The following is a 22,263-nucleotide window of genomic DNA, read 5'->3' as shown; positions in this document are numbered from 1 at the left end:
CCAAATATTTGATTCTTTTAGATGCAATTGTAAATGAAATTTTTTTCTTGATTTCCTCCTCAGATTGTTCATTACTAGTGTAGAGACACTATTGATCTTTGCATGTTGATCTTGTACCTTGCCACTCTGCTGAATTGATTTATTAGATCTAGTAGCTTTGTTATAGATTTTTCTGGACTTTATATATATAGGATCATGTTGTCTGTAAACAGTGAGAGTTTTACTTCTTCCTTCCCAGTTTGGATGTTCATTATTTCCTTTTCTTGCTTGATTGCTCTGACTAAAACTTCCAGTACAATGTTGAATAACAGTGGTGACAATAGGCATCCTTGTCTTCTTCCATATGTTAGAGGGAAAGCTATCAGTCTTTCACCATTGAGTATGGTGTTAGCAGTTGGTTTTTTATATATGTCCTTTATCATGTTGAGGAAATTTCCTTGTATTCCTACTTTTCTAAGGGTTTTTATCAAGAAGGGGTGCTGGATTTTGTCAAATGTCTTTTCTGTGTCAATTGAGATGGTCATGTGATTTTTTTCCCTTTGTTTTGTTAATGTGATGTATTACATTAATTGATTTTATATTGAACCACCCTGCATACCTGGGATATCCCACTTGATCATGGTGTATAATTCTTTTAATGTGTTGTTGGATTCAGTTTGCTAGTATTTTGTTGAAGATTTTTGCATCTATATTCTTAAGAGATATTGGTCTGTAATTTTCTTCTCTTTTAGTATCTTTATCTGGCTTTGGTATTAGGGTGATGTTGGCCTCGTAGAATGAGTTAGGGAGTGTACCCTCCTTTTCAATTTTTTTGGAAGAGTTTGAGCAGGATTTGATTTATGTTAATTCTTCTTGGAATGTTTAGTAGAATTCACCTGTGAAGCCATCTGGTCCTGGGTTTTTCTTTGTTGGGAGGGTTTTGATGACTGACTCAAACTCTTTACTTGTAATTGGTCTGTTGAGGTCTTCTATTTCTTCTAGAGTCAGTGTAGGCTGTTTGCATGTTTCCAGGAATTTGTCCATGTCTTCTAGGTTTTTGGTATACAGGTAAGAATATCCTTTATGATCCTTTTTATTTCTGTGGGGTCAGTATTAATGCTCCCCTCTCATTTCTGATTTTTTTTAAATTTGCATCCTCTTTCTTTTTTTCTTTGTCATTTTAGCTAAAGGATTGTCAATTGTATTGATCTTTCCAAAGAACCAAGTTTTGGTTTTGTTAATGCTCTCTATTATTTGTTTTTGTTATTCTCTACTTCACTTATTTCTGCTCTACTCTTTGTTATTTCTTTCCTTGTTTGCTTTGGTTTTACTTTGCTGTTCTTTTTCTGGTTCCTCCAGGTAGGCAGTTAGGTGTTTGAGTGGACCCCTTTCTTCTTTTTTAATGTAAGCATTTAGGGCTGTAAATTTCCCTTTGAGCACTGCCTTCACTGTGTCTCATAAATTTTGCTATATTATGTTCTCATTTGCATTCTTTTCAAGGTACTTACTGATTTCCCTTTGCGATTTCTTTTTTAACCCATTAATTGTTTAAGAGTGTATTATTTGACTTCCATATATTTGTGGGTTTTCCAGTTCTCCATTTGTTATTTATTTCTAGATTCATTTCATTGTGGTCAGAGAAAATGCTTTGTATAATTTCAGTCTTTTTATATTTATCACGACTTGTCTTGTGACCCATCATGTGGTCTATCCTGGAGAACAATCCATGTGCACCTGAGAAGAATGTGTATATTGCTGTTCTGGGGTGCAGTGTTCTGTATATGTCTGTTAGGCCTAGTTCTTTTATCATATTCTTCAAGTTCTCTTTCCTTATTTATCTTCTGTCTAGATATTTTATCTATTGTTGAAAATGGTATATTAAAGTATCCAATTATTATTGTAGAGGTGTTTGTTTCTCCCTTCAATTTTGCCAGTATCTGCATCATGTATTTGGGGACAGTGTGGTTAGGTGCAAAAATATTTATGATTGTTATTTCTTCTTGGTGGATTGACCCTTTCATTAATACATTGTGTGCCCTTTGTCTCTTGTATCAGCTTTTGACTTACAAGTCAAAGTCCATTTTGTCTGATATTACTATAGCAACTCCAGTTCTTTTGTGGTTAATGTTTGTATGGAATATCTTTTTCCATCCTTTCACTTTCAACCTATTTGTGTCTTTCTGTCTAAGGTGAGTCCTTTTAAACAACATATAGTTGGATTGTGCTTTTTTATCTATTCTGCCAATCTTTGTTTTTTGATTGGGGTATTTAATCCATTAAAATTCAGTGTTATTACTGTAAAGGCAATACTTACTTCAGCAATTTGCTCTTGGGTTTTTATATGTCTTCATTTTTCTCTCTCTTTTCCTTTATTGAAGTCTCCCTTTCTGTATAGTTGATCTTTTGTCATGTATCAGATTGATCCCTTTCTCATTTCCAGTTCTGTACATTTGATAATACTTTCTTTGTGGTTACCCTGGGGTTTGTATTACAAAACCTAAATTTATAACCTACTAATTTGAAAAGATGCCAATTTAACTTCAATAGCATACACGTCCTCTGCTCCCACATCCCTCCCTTTCCCCTCTTTATGTTGTTTATGTCCCACATTACCTCTTTATATTTTGTCTGTCCATTACCAGGAAATATGACTGTTTATTATTCAATTGTGTTCTAACTCTTATAGGAATTAAAGAGTAGAGTTATATATTGAGGAAAAAGTACTGTTGGGTTTTGCATTTACCCATTTAGTAACCATTCCTGAAGATCTTCACTTCTTCACACTGCTCCAAGCCACTCTTTCTTGTCTTTACTTTTCAACCTGAAGCACTCCCTTTAGTAATTCTTGCAGGGCTATTCCTTTAGTGACAAACTCTCCCAGTTTCTGTTTATCTATGAATATTTTTAAAATCTCCCTTATTTTTGAAGGACAGTTATGCTGGATAAAGTACTTTTAGCTGGCAGTTTTTCTTTTTCAGTACATTAAATATATCATACCACTTCCTTCTCACCTCCATGGTATCTGAAGAGAAATTGGCACTTAATCTTACTGAGGATCCTCACATGTATAAATCACTTTTCTCTTGCTGCCTTCAGAATTCTCTTTATCTTTGGCATTTAGCATTCTGATTAGTATGTGTATCAGAGTAGGTATATTAGAGGTTACACTGTTAGGAGTATGTTGTGCTTCTCGGACCTGTATACTTATGTCTTTCATAGGAATTTGGAAACTTTCAGCCATTATTTCCTCAAATATTCTTTTGGCCCCTTTTCCTTTCTCTTTTTCTGAGACTCCCATGATATGTATGTTTGTATGCTTCATGCTGTCACTCAAGTCCTTAGACACTGCTCATTTTTTTTCTATTCTTTTCTTTATCTGTTCTTTTGACTGCATGATTTCAATTGTCCTGTCTTCTAGTTCACTTATTCTTTTTTCTGCCTGTTAAAATCTGCAGTTGTCTGCCTTTAGTATATTTTTAATTTTCACTATCATGCTTTTCATAATTTCTGTTATGTTTCTTTTTTAAACTTTTTATTTCTTCTTTTTGCTTTCACATTGTCTTCTTAATATGCTTTAACCTTATATCCATATTTAGTTTATTTCTATTCATATTTTCCTTCATCTCCTTGAATTTATTTAGGAAGTTTGTTTGAACTTCTTTGATTAGTTGTTCCAAAGTCTGTGTCTACTCTGAAGTTTTAATTTGTTCCCTTTACTGAGCTATATCTTCTTATTTCTTCTTATGGCTTGTCATTTTTTAGCTGTTGTCTGGGCATCTGATTATTTTGATGTGCTATGCTAACTCTGAAGGTCAGTTTCTTACTCTTGCCTGTGATTTTATTGTACATTGGCTATGTGTTAAGGCTCTACTTTGACATTTGGTCCAGCTTATTCTACTACTTTAGAGTAACTCATGTTTAACGGTTCAGATATTCTCAGTACTTCTGCACCTGTTTTTTTGCCCTGGACATGTGTTACAACTTTCCAGATTGCCTTTTTACATGCATTGTTTCACCTCCAGGTGAAAGCATCCTTTCCTCTGTTCCTTCTCCAGGAATCCTGATGTGTTCTGTTTTAGTGCAGAATTTCCTCCCCACCTGCTATGATTTATTTTACTGTTCTCCCTTGATCAATGCACCCTTTACATTACACTTCTCAGTTCTGGGACCCATCCTGTCTTACAGAAATTCAGTTTTCCTTTTTTTTTTTTTCCATTTGGCTTTTCTGCCTCTGTTAACTTCCCCGTTAGGGAATCTCACCCCAGGAAGCCAGATGGGGCCAATGTTCAAAAAGCCCCCCCCCCTTTTTTTTTGTTTCAGTGCTCCAGCATTCAGAGACCAGTTTGGATATGTGCACCTCTTGCCAACTTTCTGTGGTGGTCTCTTTTCTCCTGGGGGCCATTTCATATGCACGCACTCACTAGCAGTTTTGTGTTCTGCCCTGGGTCTCAGCAGACTTTGGTCCTTATGCCTGCATATGTGTGGGCTTCTAACTTGCTGCTGAGTGGCTCTGTGGTCTACATCCATGGCAGGGGTTGCCCAGGCTGTGCTCCCTCTGTATGACTCTTAAGCTCTTTGGGACTGATTAAGGGGGAGGGCTCTGGACTGTTAGGTCTGGGATGCAAATTTTCTACCATTTTTGGTGTGTTTTCCCTTTTCTTTTTCTTTGATTCAGGGTTTGTGGTGTCCTTCTGCAGTCTCTATCACTCTCCAGAGTTCCAAACAAGTTGGATTTGTCCCTTTATTAACTGTTTTTCGGGGAAAACTTTTCCAGGGGATGTCTTACATCACCATGTTGATGACATCACCTAGATATTTTAAAGCATCCATATAGTAACATTTTAACCAATTTCCAAACATATTTTTTTTAAAAGTAAGTTAGTATTTGAAGATAACTTTTAATACTATAGATGCTCTTTAACATTTGTTTTGAAACATCTAAAATGTCATTTCTGTATGACCTATCTTTCACTTCCCATTTTACTTTTATTTAAATATATTCTACTCTTCCACATCTTGTGCCTCTTTATTTATTACTGTACTACCTTCATATTCTATAATAAGTACAACTAATACTTTGCAATTGTTGATCAGAAGTCATCTTGGTCCATTTACTTCTTTTCTACCATTTTTGGTGTGTTTTTCCTTTTTTATCAAGGGAAACTTCTTTATCAAAAAATAACTGATTTATTTGAAATCCTTCATATGATGAATACTTTTACAACTGAGATAGGTTTGCTTTCAGGTAATTTATTTCAGTGTGTGGCTTCAGTGGATATATTTTAAAAATCTTTCTTTCTAGAGGGTGTTAATGCTGACAGCATCAGACAAGCCTCAGAACAACTGAACAGCCGGTGGATCGAGTTCTGCGAGTTGCTAAATGAGAGACTTACCTGGCTGGAGTATCAGAACAACATCATCACTTTCTATAATCAGCTACAACAATTGGAGCAGATGACAACTACCACTGAAAACTGGTTGAAAACCCAACCCACCACCATATCAGAGCCAACAGCAGTTAAAAGCCAGTTAAAAATCTGTAAGGTAAGAATCTGGAGCGTGATCAGTAGGAATTCCATTTGGGGCATGATTGATTGGAAATTCTTGGTAATATCCAAGAGGACAATAGCAAATTGTTTAATATAAGATTTTCACCTTCTAAGGATTTTACCAAATGCAGCAAGGATCAGAATATAAGCAATAAAAATCAGTTTAAATAGGTTAAATCCTAAAATATGTGTTTAGAGTTGTTACACATGGCTAATTGATTTTGTCAGTTTGCAAAAGAGTGAGGCAGTTTGGGGAGGGTGAAAACTGCATCTATCCTATGAAGAATGGCCTGTAATTTGAATCTTTTTCTTACAGCATCTCATGTGCTGAGAGTAAAAGTCATACATATGAAGAAAAGTTGGAATCCACACAAATAGCAAAAAATACACGTCAACCAGAAGCTAATATCCTAAATAATTAGACACATGGAAAATCTTTAAAATGGACAGTACACTCAAATTAGAATAATTTGGGGATGGTTTCTTTACAAAGGTGTGGCTGGACTATAGGAGAGCCACAAAAGATAGGGCAGTAAACCATGGTGTTACTGGTAGCAGAGTTGTTAACACTCTAAGGCCAAAAATTATGGGAGAAAAGAGAAATTACAGCAACCCAGAAGGAGAGAATAGCTCCCCATTGCAAAGACAGCCTTAAGAGGCAGCCCAAGGCAACCTCACAGGAATGGCATCAGGAAAATAAACACCCTGTTTCACGCTCCCTCCTGCTTTAGAATCTGGACAGAGCTAAACATTCACTAAACTTAATCAAAAGGCAGAGGATAGGGAGCTTTTGTCTGTAAGGGTCAGTCTCTTGGGTCACAGGAGAAGGGAGGAGAGTGAATTTAGAAATAACTGTCACCAGAGGGACCAAGAAAGAGATTAAAAGAACATGCCTGCAAGTGTAGAAAATCAGAGATGTATGATAATGAAAATTGCTTGAACTTTTTGCATTATTAATATGAGCTATGCACTTTTATTAGGAAATGGGAAATTGGTTAGAGGTTAGAGGATAGAATAAAAGGTTTTCAGGTTGAACCTTTAATGATAGGCTGAGATATTTGGGTTTAATGGAAAAAAACAATGATTGGAGCTTAATGTATACACTTTGAAACAAATGGTCTGAGTAAAGGGATGCTGGAGATCAAGAGTTAACTTGTCCAAATAATTCACAGGGGAGGTAACAGAGTCTGATTGGAGCTGGTATTGAATGCAGAAGGGGAAGGGAAATTAAAAGCTATTTTGAAGGGAAAAAAAAATTGAAGGACTTGGTAGGTCTTTTTCAAATATTGGACCCACTGCCTTATTAGAAAGTAAACACAGGAAATATATATTTTGGATAAAATTATAGTACAAAAAGCCATTTTCATTTTAGGGAAATATGTTACATAAATATAGGGTGTTTCTATATTTAGATGCACTTAGCTATTAAAGAATATAGTCCATGACTTTTCCTATGAATTAGTGGAATACTCCATCTACATTATTTCTTGCCACAAAAGAATGCTATCACTGTAACCTGTTTCTTGAGATGTAAATATAGGAATTAATAATAATGTCTACAAAATACTTTATTTTTCTATTAAATAAATATTGAATATCTCCTAAGTGGCCAAGAATGATCCTAAGTTTTGTAATAGTAGAGTGAGCCTTCACTGACCCTGCCTTCAAAGAATTTACATAAAGTAGGAAAGAGAAACATAAAGCAAATGATTAAATAAATACGTGTAAAATTACCACTTGGATAAATGTTTTAAACAAAGTTACACAGTGCTGGGAAAGTATCTCTTAGGGAGAACCTGACCTAGAAAGAGCTGCCAAGAGCAGTTTCCTTGAGGAAGGACATTTGAGTTAAAGATTTTAGGATGAGTCGGAATTAAGTAAGAGAACAGAACCGGCAAGAGGCTTCAGGCAGAGGACGATGGTGGGAGGGAACAATAATGCCAAAGGAACTGAAAGAAGGTCAGTGTGAATGCTGAGCATAGAGGGTTGGGAGAATACAATGAGAGAGGATGGTGACAGGAGAGAAACTTTAGAAGGCAAAGCAAGGACTTTGGGCAAGCTAAGGATATTTTTCTTTATCTGAGTAACAAATGAAGATCCCTGGAGGCTGTGTATATGTAAGGTACCATTCATAATATTCTCTACAGGCTGGGGAAGTTATCTCCTAAGTGAAAATATTTCTTTTATTCCATCAGGCCACAAAATTCCAAATTCTGACCAGCCCAATTCCATTCGTTTTCATCACTCCTTTCTCTTTTTATCTGCTGCATTTGTTCCTATTATTTGATATATCACCTTGGGTAAATTATTTAGTAGAATAAGCTTAATGCCGTTAACACAAAATCTAAAAATTTTAGAATTTGGCTTTGATATGTGACAAATACATAATTCCATTCTGTTTGTCAATGCATTCTGCTATTTGGAGGTGTTTTATAACAGAGTGCAGATTTTGAACAAAATTTAATGCTTGTCAGAACTCCTTACTGTGTTAGGAGTTAGAGAGTCCTTCGAGATTTGGAAGATATCCATGGACCTTTTCCTAAGAAAAATGCAAAAGCTTCCATCAGATAAGCATACAATTTCAAAAAATAAACAGACAAAGGTTAATGTACCTTCCTCTGGAGGACCAACCACACTAAGATCCTTTCATTGAAATAATAGTTAATTGTTAACAACTTTTAACATTAAATACTATTTAGTCTCAGAACTTTAAAGTCTCAACTGAGCATTTGCCCAAATGCCTTATTAGCATCTATGTCCCTGTTTTTTTTTTGTTTTTTTTGTTTGCTTGTTTTTTACAGAACACACTTGGCTATATTGTAGGCTCCCTCTATAGCCTGCTAAACAGGAAGAAGGAGAGCCCTCCATCCAGCCAAATATAAATCTGTTTCTTAAATGTTGACAATAGATGTCAATGCTGCCATTTACAACTCTTCTATACAAAGCATATAAAGGTATTTCTATAATCAAAAACAAAGAATATTACCCTCTGAAATCTTGTCTTAGTCTTCAACCATGGATATGCGCCAAATTTCTAGCCCTTGATTGAGACAATTAATATTTGAATGAAGGAGATGGATCCCCTCCTCATTTTGCTAAATCTCTTTAATCTTCACCCTCCAAATGAATTTGATCATCAGAGATTAACCTACCAGAATCAACTCATACTCTTAAAACCACATTCCTCTGAAAGTTGCCTTATATCTTCTCAGAATCAGAAGAGGTGGCATTGCCCATTAGGTGGTCTCTCTCCAAACAGACATGCATGCATCAAAAAATAAGTTTTTTTCCCCTTTTCACTATGATTTCCAGGAAGCTCAGATTTAAATTTAGTTCATAACTGCTGTAATTCTTTCAAATTTCCCTTCTTTCTAATTGGCTTTTGACCCAGTTTTTTAAATTTTAATGATCCTGTTTTTCACATTTTAAATGATAAACATTCTTCAAGTATTTTTTTTTTCCCTTAAGGTAGCATAGGGGGTATGAATTATAAGCATTCAACCAGGTTAAGATTTAAAAATAGAGCATTTCAGAATTTCTGTATGAGTTCAAATTATATATGTATCAAATGCATACTAACTGTAACTTCATTAGAAAAAAAAGAGTACAAAAACATTTGTATAGAGAAAAGCACTGTCCAGATGAAATATAATACAAGCCGCAAATGTGAGCCACGTATGTGATTTTAAATTGTTCTAAAAACTGCATTAGAAAAGGAAAAAGAAACTGGCAAATTAATTATAAGGCATTTTATTTAATGCAATATCAGAAATACTATCATTTCAAGAAATAATCAATATAAAAAAAACTGTTAATGAGATAATTTGCATTCTTTATTTTTCATTCTAATTCTTAGAAATCCAGTATGTATTTTATAATTACAGCATATCTCAATTTGGATTAGCCACATTTCAAATGCTCAGTAGAATATGTGACTACTGGCTACCATATTGGACAGCCCATAAGAGTGACCATATAATTTTGTCATCCAATCCAGGGTAGGTTAAAAGTTAAGAGGGTACCATTAATATAATTGTGCCAGGGCAAGAGCAAACCAGCATAAAATAAAGACATTATATAAAGGGTAGAAGATTTATATATATACACACATGCACACACATACATACATGTATTAGTAATATGATGCATATGCAAAATATATATTTAATATAAAATCTTTTTGTGATATGAAATATATTTGTTATATAATTTTATGTAATTTCATACATATTTGTAATACTATATGCAGTACACATGTATGTAGATATATAAATATACACAATATTTTACACAGATGAATGAGAAAAAAATCAATATAGCACATTGAATGGGCTTACAATTTGAAGCAAAGGCACACAATTTTGAAATAAGAGTGGTTCAATGGAGCATCCATATTTGCTTTATGGAAAGGATTTAAGGCCATTCATTGTGATTTTCAACTGCACACATTCATGTTCATGAATACTCTTAAATGATGTCATTTTGGACTTCGAAGAATGCCATATATGATGATGCGTATTGAATGAAGAACCTAGGTATTCTTAAACTGATGACATGTGGTAGAGGCTTACCTAAATTGTTATGGATGTTTCTTATCAAATTTTTGATAAGGGTGTTAAGTTGAACTTGAATCACTGCCTTTTAACAACTTCCTTTTCAAAACTTTAATGTATGCAAAGTAAAAATGCTATTTATTTTAATACTCGAAATTATGCTACAGGATGAAGTCAACCGGCTGTCAGCTCTTCAGCCTCAAATCGAGCGATTAAAAATTCAAAGTGTAGCCCTGAAAAAGAAAGGACAAGGGCCAATGTTCCTGGATGCAGACTTGGTGGCCTTTACAAATCATTTTAACCAAGTCTTTGCTGATGTGCAGGCCAGAGAAAAAGAGCTACAGACAAGTAAGTAAAAGTTCTTAAAATGGCTAACCTGAAAATTTACCAAATTGATTTATTTGTGGGGAAAAAGAAAGTACTAGCATGAAAGAATATCATATCAGTAGAACGATTCTCTCTACAACTTGTACTAACCAGTAATAAAATACTGATAACAGAAAAAGGATATGTTTTATTTACATGCCTCCCCCCCTTAATAATTCCATGACTTTAAAAAACAAAGAAAAGATATATTTTATATGGCATACTTCTCTTTGATTGCTTGTAATTTTCAGAATCAGTTGATTAGAATCTTGAAGGACATAAAAGGCAGTTGAGGAGTTGTGAGTAGGCTTTCATTAAATCCGGTATATTCTATGTGCAAGGATATTTAGCCACATACCTTCTAGAACTTTAAAAAAAAGTTATCTGAAAGGAATTTAGCTGTATCTTGCATGTGGCCACTGAAACTCAACAAAGGACAAATTATTCTCTAGGATGAGTTTTACCATTGGGGTACTATAACTAAATAATTTCCTACTTTCTTCTTTTCATGGTGAACTATGAGATAAAAGTGGAGCAATTATGCTAATGCATACAATCCAGTTAGCAAAGTTTTCAAGATGTCTCTTTTGTCTCTCACCAATTTACTCTTGTACGATGATGTTAATACATAATATCTGGTCCAAAATATCCCTGTTTATGAGCATAATTTTGAAGATAGAAATTCCTTTAAGAAATAGGTCTATGAACACTTCTAAGCAATAGTAAATAAGTTGTTTTTGATCACATATGTGCTTATGTATATATGTACACACAAAGGATTATAGAGTATAAATGGATATTAAGGCATTAAAATAAAAATATTTAAAAAACTTCCACAAATTTGTTATGAGAAGCACAAGAACATGTACTTGTTTTCTGCTAAAACAGTAATTAGTTGGAAAACACATTTTTCTATTGATTTACTTGGTAACTATTCTAGGAATTCAGCATATAATAACATTTCTAGAGTTAATATAGTCATATAAATGAAACTTTCCTCATTTTCCTAGTTTTAATTTTTTGGGTGAAGTCATGAAATCAAATAAATAAATAAAAAGATAAATGCATACTTTTTCTTATACTTCAAATTCATTTTTCCTTAGGGGTTTCTTTTACTGATAATCAGGTGATGCAACTTCACAATAATGCCAGCTCCCTCTAGTGGATTTCAGTGTACTTGTTGTGCCTCTGTAAAACAGTGGTGGAAATCATTTTGAATGTCCTAAATTTTGAAAAAATGGCCTATTTAACAATAATGCATTTTTTCTTGTCAGAAAAATCCATAAAAACCTTCAAAAATAAAGTACATTGAATGAATAAATTGTAACTCGTGGGCAAAAGAACTTCACTGGAAAAATATTTTAATGTACACATACCTATTATTTTAAGGTTCAAATTTTTGGTTTACTTTAAAAATGTTCAAGATATTGACATTTGATAATAACTAAGATTTGTCTGTGACACTACAATATAAATATAATAATAATGTAGACTATCCATTTATCCATCCAAACATCCATCCTTCTATCCATCCATCCATCCATCCTTCCATCCATATCATCTTTCTTATTTCTTTATCTTTGTACATATGATTACTTATAAAACTTCTTTTTCATTCCATTTATCTCTAAATAAAATGTCATCACTTCCACTTTATTTGACAAAAAATCTCTGAAGTTTTACTCACCCTTTTGGAAGCAGGTTAAAGTAATTTTATTAATATATTTCATTTATACAAATATATCCTAAATATTACTATTTCAACATAGAATCAAATTGAAAATGTATATTTTTGCATTCCTTTTTTCCCTAAGTCTTCAAAATATGATGTGCATTTTATACTTATAGCCCAACTCAATTTGGACTAGTCACATTTCAAGGGCTCAGTTGTCACATGTAGCTACTGGCTACCATATTGGGCATTATGGTTCTGTCTTCTTTCTCTCTACTTCTTCCTTTCTCTGACCCTTAAGTACCTTTCTATTCTCTGAGCAGTTTATTTTAATTTTGGGGGAAGGAAAGAGTTGTGATATTTTTTCATAAAATAATCATATATAACCTACTTCTGAGTGCTCAACTTTATCATGATAGCTCTGTCTTACAATGGGAAAAACCCTGAATTTTCAAAATGGATCACTGCCTATCTTGCTTTTCAATTAAAGTTTCCTCTCCTTGATGTATATCAGAAAACATAGTACTTAATTTCACACATGCATCTCTTTTTTTAATTATGAAATATTCTTGCCTTTCCTCTCCTGCTCTCTCTTTTGCTCTCCTCTCCTTTCTACTCTCTTCTATTCTCTGCAGCTCTTTCCTTTTTTAAGTCTATTGGGCAAAACACAAGGGGTTTTAAAATAAAAAGTACAGAAAGCATTTTTCACACTTCTCCGCTACAATTTTAGATGTCAGTTTGGCCATAGTTTATCATTGCCATCCTCCACGTGGCCCTACTAACGACTGGAGATTAATGGGAAATTTTTTTTTCCTTTCAAGATAAATAATAGTGCGGTATGGTGGTCTGTGTCATTAAATTTCCCAATAAGTTACAGCAGAGGCTGCCAGACCTGCATGTACTTATATTAATTTTAATTTTGTAGAATATATTTCTCTAATATAACACATCAAGAAGGCATCTTTATTTTTAAGGGGGTGCTTTAGAAATAGAAGAATAGAAACTTGTAAGAATGCTTTATTTTGGGACAAATGTTATATATTTACAAGCAATAAATGATCAAATGTTAAATCCTCAGGATTTTTTGTTTTTGTATATCAGACTTGGTCAAATGATGTCAATGGAACACTTGCTGTCTTTTAAGATGGAAGGTCATAAATCGCATATGTTTATTGTCTTTTTGCTCTCAGTATAGAGACATTTATCTGTTGGATTATTAATGTATTTTTCTACATCAGTGAAAGAAAATGAATTTCCCTAGATGGAGCAAGATTATGTCTGCTCCCACGCTGAGATCCCAAGGGCAGCATTCAAAAATATCTCAGTGGTTCATACTCAGTGCTGCATACCAAGGTTGCCCTAGGGTGCCCTCAGATGCATTGGCTAATGCACCACACTTTATATATATATATATAAATCTGCAAAAGGGTTAGGAATCCCTTACTGGTATTCTCAAGCATGTCTGATGTAAAGGAGATAATCCACACAGTTGAAAAATTGTTAAAGCAGTTTTCAAACATTGGTGGCAATCCTTGCCAGCATTACATAGTGTTGTTATATTCCATATAAGGAAAACAGAAAAAGAAATTGTGGTATTTATGTTTCCACATGTGTATGCATGTTTTTGTTCTGCACCTTGCTCCTTGAATTATATGAGATGGATTGCAATCTTTTCATAGTCATTTATTAAAACAAAGCCAAGATTCCCATCTGTTCGCTTTTTGTATATGATCAGTTTCAAGGAAATGTAGTGTCAAATTTCGATGAGGGTAGGGAAGAAAGAAGGAATTGGAAAAAAAATGCATTTTGAGCTTAGTTTACCAATATGAACTGATTCATTGATGGTGAATTGCCAGGCCATTTGGCATAGATACATGTAATGAAAATCAGAGGTGTATTAACTGGAAGAAGACCAGGAGCAAATCCCATGTATGTTGTCCGTCTTCAGCACTGAGATTTAATTGGCAGATAATCTGCATGCCTCAGTTTTATTAAGATCAGGGGAATGGATTGAATGAAAATGCTGAACTTTGAATAATTAATATTATAATTATATATTAAAACCAATGCATGTAATTCCAAGGAAAATACTGATTTCTCAACAGACCACTAAATTTAGAGTAGTTAATTTTACTAATTTGAACTTGATGGAAAATTGATGCTTCCTATTTAAACAGCATTTTTGCATTGTTTGAAATAATGTAGTCAATGGATTAGTTGTAAATTCTGTCAGTATGTAAATAACAACTGCATCATAAGCATATTGCAATAGAAAGGCAAATATAATCACATTTAGGATGTTGGTAAACTTCCTGTCCTTTTGTTACTTTATTGTATAACCTCTAAAAAATAACTGATATTCTACTGGTCAAGAAACTAATATTTGGTAATAAGTAGCTCAGTTAGTCATTCATTTATTCATTATTCTCTGATGGCCTGGATCATCTCTATTGCCTTAAAAAATTGTTGCAGTAGCATGTATACATTACAAAATTTTCCAGTTTAACAATTTTCACTTGTAAAATTCAGTGATACTAATTATATTCACAACACTGTGCTACCAGCATTTCCATCCACTACCAAAACTTTTTAACTGCTGCAAACAGAAACTCTGTGCCCATTAAACAAAAACTCCCCATTCCTCACACCCTAGCCCCTTGTAACCTGTAATCTCCTTTCTCTGTGTGTGTGTGTGTATTTACTTATTCTGAGTTTCATATAAGGGAAATCATAAAATATTTCTCCTTTCATGTCTGCCTTATTTCACTCAATGTGAGGCTTCAAGGTTCCTTCATGCTGTTCAGTGCTTCATTCCTTTTTATTGTTGAATAGCATTCCATTGTGTGCATATACCATATTTTATTTACCCATTCATCTGTTGATGGATACTTGGGCTTCTCTGAACATGCCCGATCTCTACTTTTTTAATGTGTGTTTGTAATCATTGATCAGCTACTACAAAATAAATCATATTGGCTAATGAATTTTTTTTATATTTAGTGGAAAAATATATGAGTAAATGTATCCTTGGCTTAATTGTATATTGTAAACAAAAAAAAAAATCACACATTTTTATATGCAGTTCAGACATACCCTCTAGGTTCTAGATTCATATGTCCAACTAGTTCCTTGGCTTCTCTATTTAGATGTCTCAAGGTACTACAAACCCAATATGTCCCAAAAAGATAAACTCACGGCAGCCAACTCTCCAACCAATAACCATTTCCCCTTTTGGCCCCTCCTATATCAAGGAAGTAACCACCATCTATCTGGTTCTAGAATCAGGAACCTGAAAGTAATTCTTGATCCTTCCTCTCCCTCATCCATTCCTCTCCCCTATTTCCATTCAATCACCAAGGCCTATACATTTTTATCTCCCAAATAACTGTCACCTCCAAATTTATTTCCATATGTATTTTCATGTTCTTTAGTCCAAACTACTGTTTTTTCTTGCCTTGACCGCTAATTTGTCTCCCCACATCCATTCTTGAAACTAAGCGATTTGTTTTCTACATTTTAGCCAGCGTGATTTTCCTTAAAGCAAACCTAACATTTCCACTCTTTTTTGCAAAAACTTCTATGACACCCTTTCACTCTTAGAATTTTGAGAGCACCTTCAAAGCCTTGCCTAATATGGCCTATGCCTATCTCTAATCACAGCCTCATACATCCTTTCTTTCTGCTTCACATTGACCTTCATTCAGTTGCTTAAAGATGGCATGATATTCTCCACCTTGGAGCCTGTGCATGCTCTCCCACAAGCCCTAACGTAACTAATTCCTATTCCTTCATATTTTTGCCCAAAAGTTACTCCATTATGAGCCCCAGTCTAAAAACGATGCCCGTTATTACCTGTGTAGCACTCTTTACTTTCCTTTTACAAAATTAATTACAAGATTGACCAAAAATAGATGTGGATATTAGAATTTCTGGATCCATGAGTAGAGTCTGAAATCAATGAGTGCAGAGACCCTGTCTGAATTCTTCATTAACATATCCCTAACAATTATCATAAAAGCTGAAATATAATTGGTACTTAATAAGTAGTTGAATTAATGAATTAATATATGAATATATATATGTATAAATAATGAGGTATAAGCATTTTTTCATGGAGTGGTACTTATAAAATGTAAGCTAATATTCCTGGTTGGAATGTATCCAATATGTTCCTTTATCAGCTATTCTCTACTAAAATAATTGATTTTAGATCATAGTTTTGCTTTTTCAAATGGATTTTGGGAGACAAGCAAAAGACCCACATGGACTACCCCCCCCCCTTACATTATGTGGTACAGCATACATTTTCTTTACTATTTGCTTATTTTTAGCCAAAGACTAAAGCATTTTAAATTTAGAACTGAAGCATTGCAATTAAAGAAAGTCTACCTTAGAGCTCTAGAAGCTATGCAGTGAGAAAGGAGAAAGGGAATAAATTCTAAGAAAGTCAACCCAAGCTATTCAAATTTCAAAAGGTTCCATGGAGATTACAATGATTTAATAGATGGGATGAGAATAAGTGTCTAAACTCTCCAGGTGAATTAAGTTATACTCTTGTTTTGGGTCTAAGCTTCTCCAAACACTGTGGTCATTCTATGTTTCTGGAAAAGGCATTCTGTCTTTGTGCCCAAGTTTATACTCTCCAACTTGCATTTGTTCATTCAACAAATATTGGTTCTTTGCAGGGCACTGTGCTGTAGTTTTTTTAAAATGAAATTTTATTGAGATATATTCACACACCATATAATCCATCCAAAGTATACAATCAGTGGCTCACAGTATCATCATATAGTTGTACATTCATCAACCACAATTTTAGAACATTTTCATTACTCCAAAATAAAGATAAAAATAAAAATAAAAATATAAAAGAACACCCAAAACATCCCATACCCTTTATCCCCCCCCCACATTATTTAGATATTTTTGTCTTTATTTTATTACTGAACTGCCCATACACTGGATAAAGGGAGTGTCAGTCACAAGGTTTTCACAATCACATGGTCCCACAATAAAAGCTATATAGTTACACAGTCATCATCAAGAATTAAGTCTATTAGATTGCAGTTCAACAGGTTCAGTTATTTCCTTCTAAGTATTCTAATACACTAGAAACTGAAAAGGAGTATGTACATAATGCCTAAGAATAACCTCCAGGAGGACTTCTCAACTCTATTTGAAATCTCTTAGCCACTGAAACTTTATTTTGTTTCATTTCTTTTCCCCCTTTTGGTCAAGAAGGCATTCTCAATATCATGATGCCAGGGTCAGGATCATCCCTGGAAGTCATGTTCCACGTTGCCAGGGAGATTTACACCCCTAGGAGTCATGTCCACGTAGGGGAATGGGTAGTGAGTTAATTTTCAGAGTTGATTGAGAGAGAGAGAGGCCACATCTGAGCAACAAAAGAGGTTCTCTGGGGGTGACCCTTAGGCATAATTATAAGTAGGCTTAGCTTCTCCTTTGCTGGAATAAGTTTTATAAGGGCAAGCCACAAGATTAAGGGCTTGACTTATTAAATTGGGATTCCCTGATGCTTGCAAGAATATCAGGAATTCCCCAGGTATGGAAATTTAATGTTTCCACATTTTTTTCCCAGTCCCTCAAGTGGACATTGTGTTGGTAATTGAGAGTAGAGCACTAAGCAAGAACATACTTGCTTCTTGCTCTCATTATGCTTGTAATTTAGGGATAGACAACAGCCATTAATCACATAACCAAACTATTGATTGTATAATTATAATTCAGGATGAATTCTTGAGGAAAAAAAGGTCAAGGCTCTGAGATTGCAAATAAAGGAAACTGATCCAGGTTGGGAAGGTCAGTGAAGGCGAGCCTGAGATTGTACTGCTTGATATGAGAGCTGATGGATGAATAGGAGTTAACAAGAGTAAGGGTAGTAGTTGATGGCTAGTTAAGAATCAGAGAGCAGTCCTTTGTCCCTGGAGCTCAGAGAGAGTGAAAAGATGAATCCAGAGAGTTGGTCTGGGGTAAGCTCTACAGAGCCTTATGAGCCATGATGAGGGTTCTAGATATTTCCCTGAGAAAAATGGAAAAAAAAAGCATTGATGAGTTTTATGCAGTGGTGTAATATAAATCAGTTTTACATTTTCAAAAACTGAGCATGGAAAATGGATTGAAAGGACCCAAAAGTAGACATGACAAGACCAGATAGAATCTTATATTGCATGGGCCTTTGCTTGTGCTAGGTAACCTACATGTGAGATACTAACAAATGTACACTTTGATCTTTTCTGCACTCTCCCTTTCACAGTTCTGTCTTCTCTCAGAACAGAGTGAAAGTCTGGTTTAGCTCTCAGCGGGGGGACTTCAAGTCTTATACTTGAATACAGATAGAAAGTCATTAAGTAGAATAAAACCAACAATTCAGAGACTGAAATGTTTTACTTCTTATTAAACAGAAAGCCCAGGAGGAAGCTAAAGAAGGGAAAATCTAATTGAGGCCTCCCTTGGAAATGAGGTGGACTTAAGGGTGAGATTAGAGCCCATTAGGTAGCAATTACAACAGCTTTTTAGATATAAGCATTTCCTGGTTGATGAACCTACACATGGTCAGCAAGGTAGCTAGTTCAGAAACTCTGGACTTGATAGGTCCTGTTCAAATTCTAGCTCCTCTCCAGCTGCAGTCCACCTGTAAAAAACCCAGAGGGTTTGCTTTTAGGATCCAAGTAGCAAAAGGAAATGTGCCCAAACATCCTGAATCAGAATTTGGAATGCAACGTTCCATCAATGCAATGTGGTAAACAGCACCCACGTGTAACGGTCATTTGGGTTCTTGCAAACTTGATCAGAGTTTTCAAGGGAATCTGGAGCCTGGGATAATGTAAATTATTCCATAATTTGTCACCGTTTTGTTTAAATAACAGAAAAAATAATTCATCAAGTCATGATTGTTGTGTAAGTTCTATCTAGAGTTTTATTGGTTAATATAGGAAAAATGGGTCATTTCTTTCAAATTAGAGTGTTATGGTCCATCTTCTTTCCAAATTTGAGAGATTATTTCATGATCGCTGGCCTGTACTGAAAAACAAAAGATTCTTTGAATTTGTTGCACTTTCTATCATCTCTCTACCTATGCATCCATCATCCATCTGTGTATCCCTCTACCTACTCACCTACCTATCTATAGCCATAGATGGATGCTGGTTGAATTTTCAGCAATCTATGCTATTTTAATACATATTTACAAGTTATGTATCTATTTTATACTTCCACCATGCTCACAATACCGTATCCCTTTGATTTGGTAACCTGGAAAATCTGAAGATCTTTATTTCTGCCATTTAAATAGGTGCAATTTAATATTTCCCCAAGAAGCAACAAATGCCTAGATTATCCTCAACACTCTCTAAATACTTTTTCAAATGTGTGATTGAATATTTTCTTCAATATAATGAACTATGCCTTGACAATAAAATGCAAAATATTTATTTTTAAATGACCATTCAAATGTTATATAGTATGCAGACAACTCTGTTGAAATAAGCCTCAAGTTAAAGAAAAAGAACATCTCCATCTAAGTTGGTATCATTTTCCTTAGTCCTTGCCTATTATTTTTTTGTCTGATCACAATTTTCTTTCCAGAATAAAGTAGAACTTAACCTTTATATTCACCCTCTGTGTGTGTCTGTGTGCTTGTGTTTGCATTGTGTGTGTGATGTTTATTTGCATGTGCATGCATATGTGCGTGTGCGTGTGCATGTGTGTGTGTGTGTGTGTGTGTGTGTGTTTCTTTTCAGAGCAATATCTTGGCTTTGTCTCTGGATCTGGTTCTCTAGAATGTAAAGTTAGGTCAAAGGAACCCATCCCCAACAACAGAAGAATGTCTCTCTGTCCGATAGCTTTTGCTCTCTCCCTAGCAAGGAAGTTTTCACTTTCTGTTGGCAGAGTTAAAACGTTGTATTAAACTCTTACCATTTCTACTTAGCCCTGAGTGGGTCTCCTTGTCTCCTTCACTTTCCTATTTTCTAGTGTTTTCCCTTCATACCTGACAATAATAATGGCAAATGAGCAATGTACATAGCAATGAACTAAGTAATAAGAAAATATAGAATAATTTAAAATAAAATAGAATATCTTATCCTGGCCTTCAAGGGCCTCATGGACATAGCTCTCAATGACCTCCCTGCCCTCATGCCTGACCATACTCCACCTTGCTTGCTTTTCTCTCGCTACACTTGCCTCCTTGCTGTGCTTCTATATCAGTAGGGATGCTCATGCCTCAGGATCTTTATACTTTTTATTCTCCACCAGAAAAAAATTTCCTCTCAAGATTTACATGGCTCCCTTCTTCACTTCCTTTAAGTCCTCTGATCAAATGATGCTTCCACAGAGAGGCCTTTATGATCACTATCCATTTACTCTTTATTCATCTTATTATATTTACTCATTTATTATATGCATTTTTATATTCAGAGTCTGTATAGAATACATGTAAAAGTTTTTAAATAATGAAAAAATAAATCTGAGAACAAAACCTCTAAACCTAAGAAGTAGAATATTATGAAAATTTCTGATGTCCCCTGTTGCACCCCTCAGTCAAATTCTTTTCTCACCTCCATACCCATCCCCACCATCATTTGCCTGTCTGTTCCCAGCCCCTTTCCCTTCCCTTCTCATGAAAACTACATTTCCCAGGCTCTCTTTTTAAACTGGCTCCCTGCTTGATTCAGCCAATGAAAGGCACTTGGGGGATATTGAGGTGAAAAGAGAGAAGCTAGAATATTTCTCCCCATCTGTCTTTGCTTCCGGGGACATTTCCAGCAGTGAATAAAGTGGAATCTTTGAAGGTTCTAGGCCCTGCTGGAAACAGCATTCCTCAAGGCTCCTACTTCCCACCAAGGTACCTCCCTGTGAATACAGGTCCTGCTAGATGGCCCCAATTCTTAGGTTCTGATAACACCATGTCCCACCTCTTCCCTTTGTTCCTCTAACTTTTGGTGTGGTGGTAGCTTCCTGCTATTGCTAATCTATGGGTTGCTTACCCTCCCTTGTTTGGATACTCATTTATTCCAACATTTTTATATCTAATTCTCTATCTCAATTTTCCTTTAATTTCTTTATCTGAAATGAAAGGATTTCTCTCTCTCCTCTCCTCTCCTCCCCTCTCCTCCCCTCCCGTCCCCTCCTCTCTTTTTCACTCTCTCATTCTCTCCCTCTTTTACTGGACCCTAACTGATAAACTCCCCTTGATTTTTTTCAGAGAAATTTATCTCTATTAGCAATTACAATTATTTATTTGTTTATTTGTTCACTTCCTGGCTCACCAACTAGATTTTAAGCATCATGAGTGCCAAGGCTTTTTTTAAATTTAATTTTATTGAGATTGTTCACATACCATACAATTATCCAAAGATCCAAAGTGCACAGTTGCCAATAGTACCATCATACAGCTGTGCATCCATCATCACAGTTAATTTTTTCCAATTTTTAGAACATTTTCATTACTCCAGAAAAGAAAAAGAAAACTCAATTCCTCCCATACCCCTAACCACCCCCCCTCCATTATTGACTCATAGTATTGGTGTAGTATGTTTGGTATTTTTGATGAAAGAATGTTAAAATACTGTTAAATGTAGTACATAGTTTGCAATAGGTATATCTTTTCCCTATGTACCTCTCTATTATTAACTTCTAGTTATAGTGTCATACATTTGGGCTAGTTCATGAAAGAGATTTCTAGTATTTATACAGTTAATCATTGTTCACCACAAGATTCACTGTTTTATACATTTCCATCTTTTAACCTCCAACTTTTCTTCTGGTGACATACATGACTCGACTCTAAGCTTCCCCTTTCCACCACATTCACATACCATTCAGCTCTGTTAGTTATTCTCACAATAACATGCTACCGTCACCTCTGTCCATTTCCAAACGCTTAAATTCAACCTAGTTAAACATTCTGCTCATAATAAGCAACCACTCCCTATTCTTTAGCCTCGTTCTATATCCTGGTAACATGTATTTCATGTCTATGAGTTTACATATTATAATTAGTTCATATCAGTGAGACCCTGCAATATTAGTCCTTATGTGTCTGTCTTATTTCACTCAATATAGTGCCATCAAGGTTTCTTCATCAACCCATTTTTTTAAGATGGTTTTTTATACCCACCATACT

The 22,263-nt window shown here is 34.8% G+C and overlaps 1 protein-coding gene across 10 annotated transcripts in view; it reads left to right on the top strand.

The window, feature by feature from the left end:
• Positions 1–22,263, top strand: part of DMD (dystrophin) — a 2,178,366-nt gene that overhangs the window by 596,823 nt on the left and 1,559,280 nt on the right. For 9 of the 10 annotated variants that reach the window (XM_037821041.1, XM_037821045.1, XM_037821047.1 and 6 more), the window contains 2 exons: positions 5,282–5,523; positions 10,249–10,429. In XM_037821041.1, coding sequence (XP_037676969.1) covers positions 5,282–5,523; positions 10,249–10,429 — 423 coding nt within the window. The remainder of the gene's footprint in view (positions 1–5,281; positions 5,524–10,248; positions 10,430–22,263) is intronic. The other variant, XM_037821050.1, reaches the window with a different exon arrangement.

This window comes from Choloepus didactylus, chromosome X (assembly GCF_015220235.1).
Source record: "Choloepus didactylus isolate mChoDid1 chromosome X, mChoDid1.pri, whole genome shotgun sequence".
In the NCBI taxonomy this organism is placed as follows: domain Eukaryota; kingdom Metazoa; phylum Chordata; class Mammalia; order Pilosa; family Megalonychidae; genus Choloepus; species Choloepus didactylus.
The sequence above is the reverse complement of the archived record's forward strand: the minus strand, read 5'-3'. Positions and strand labels throughout refer to the sequence as shown.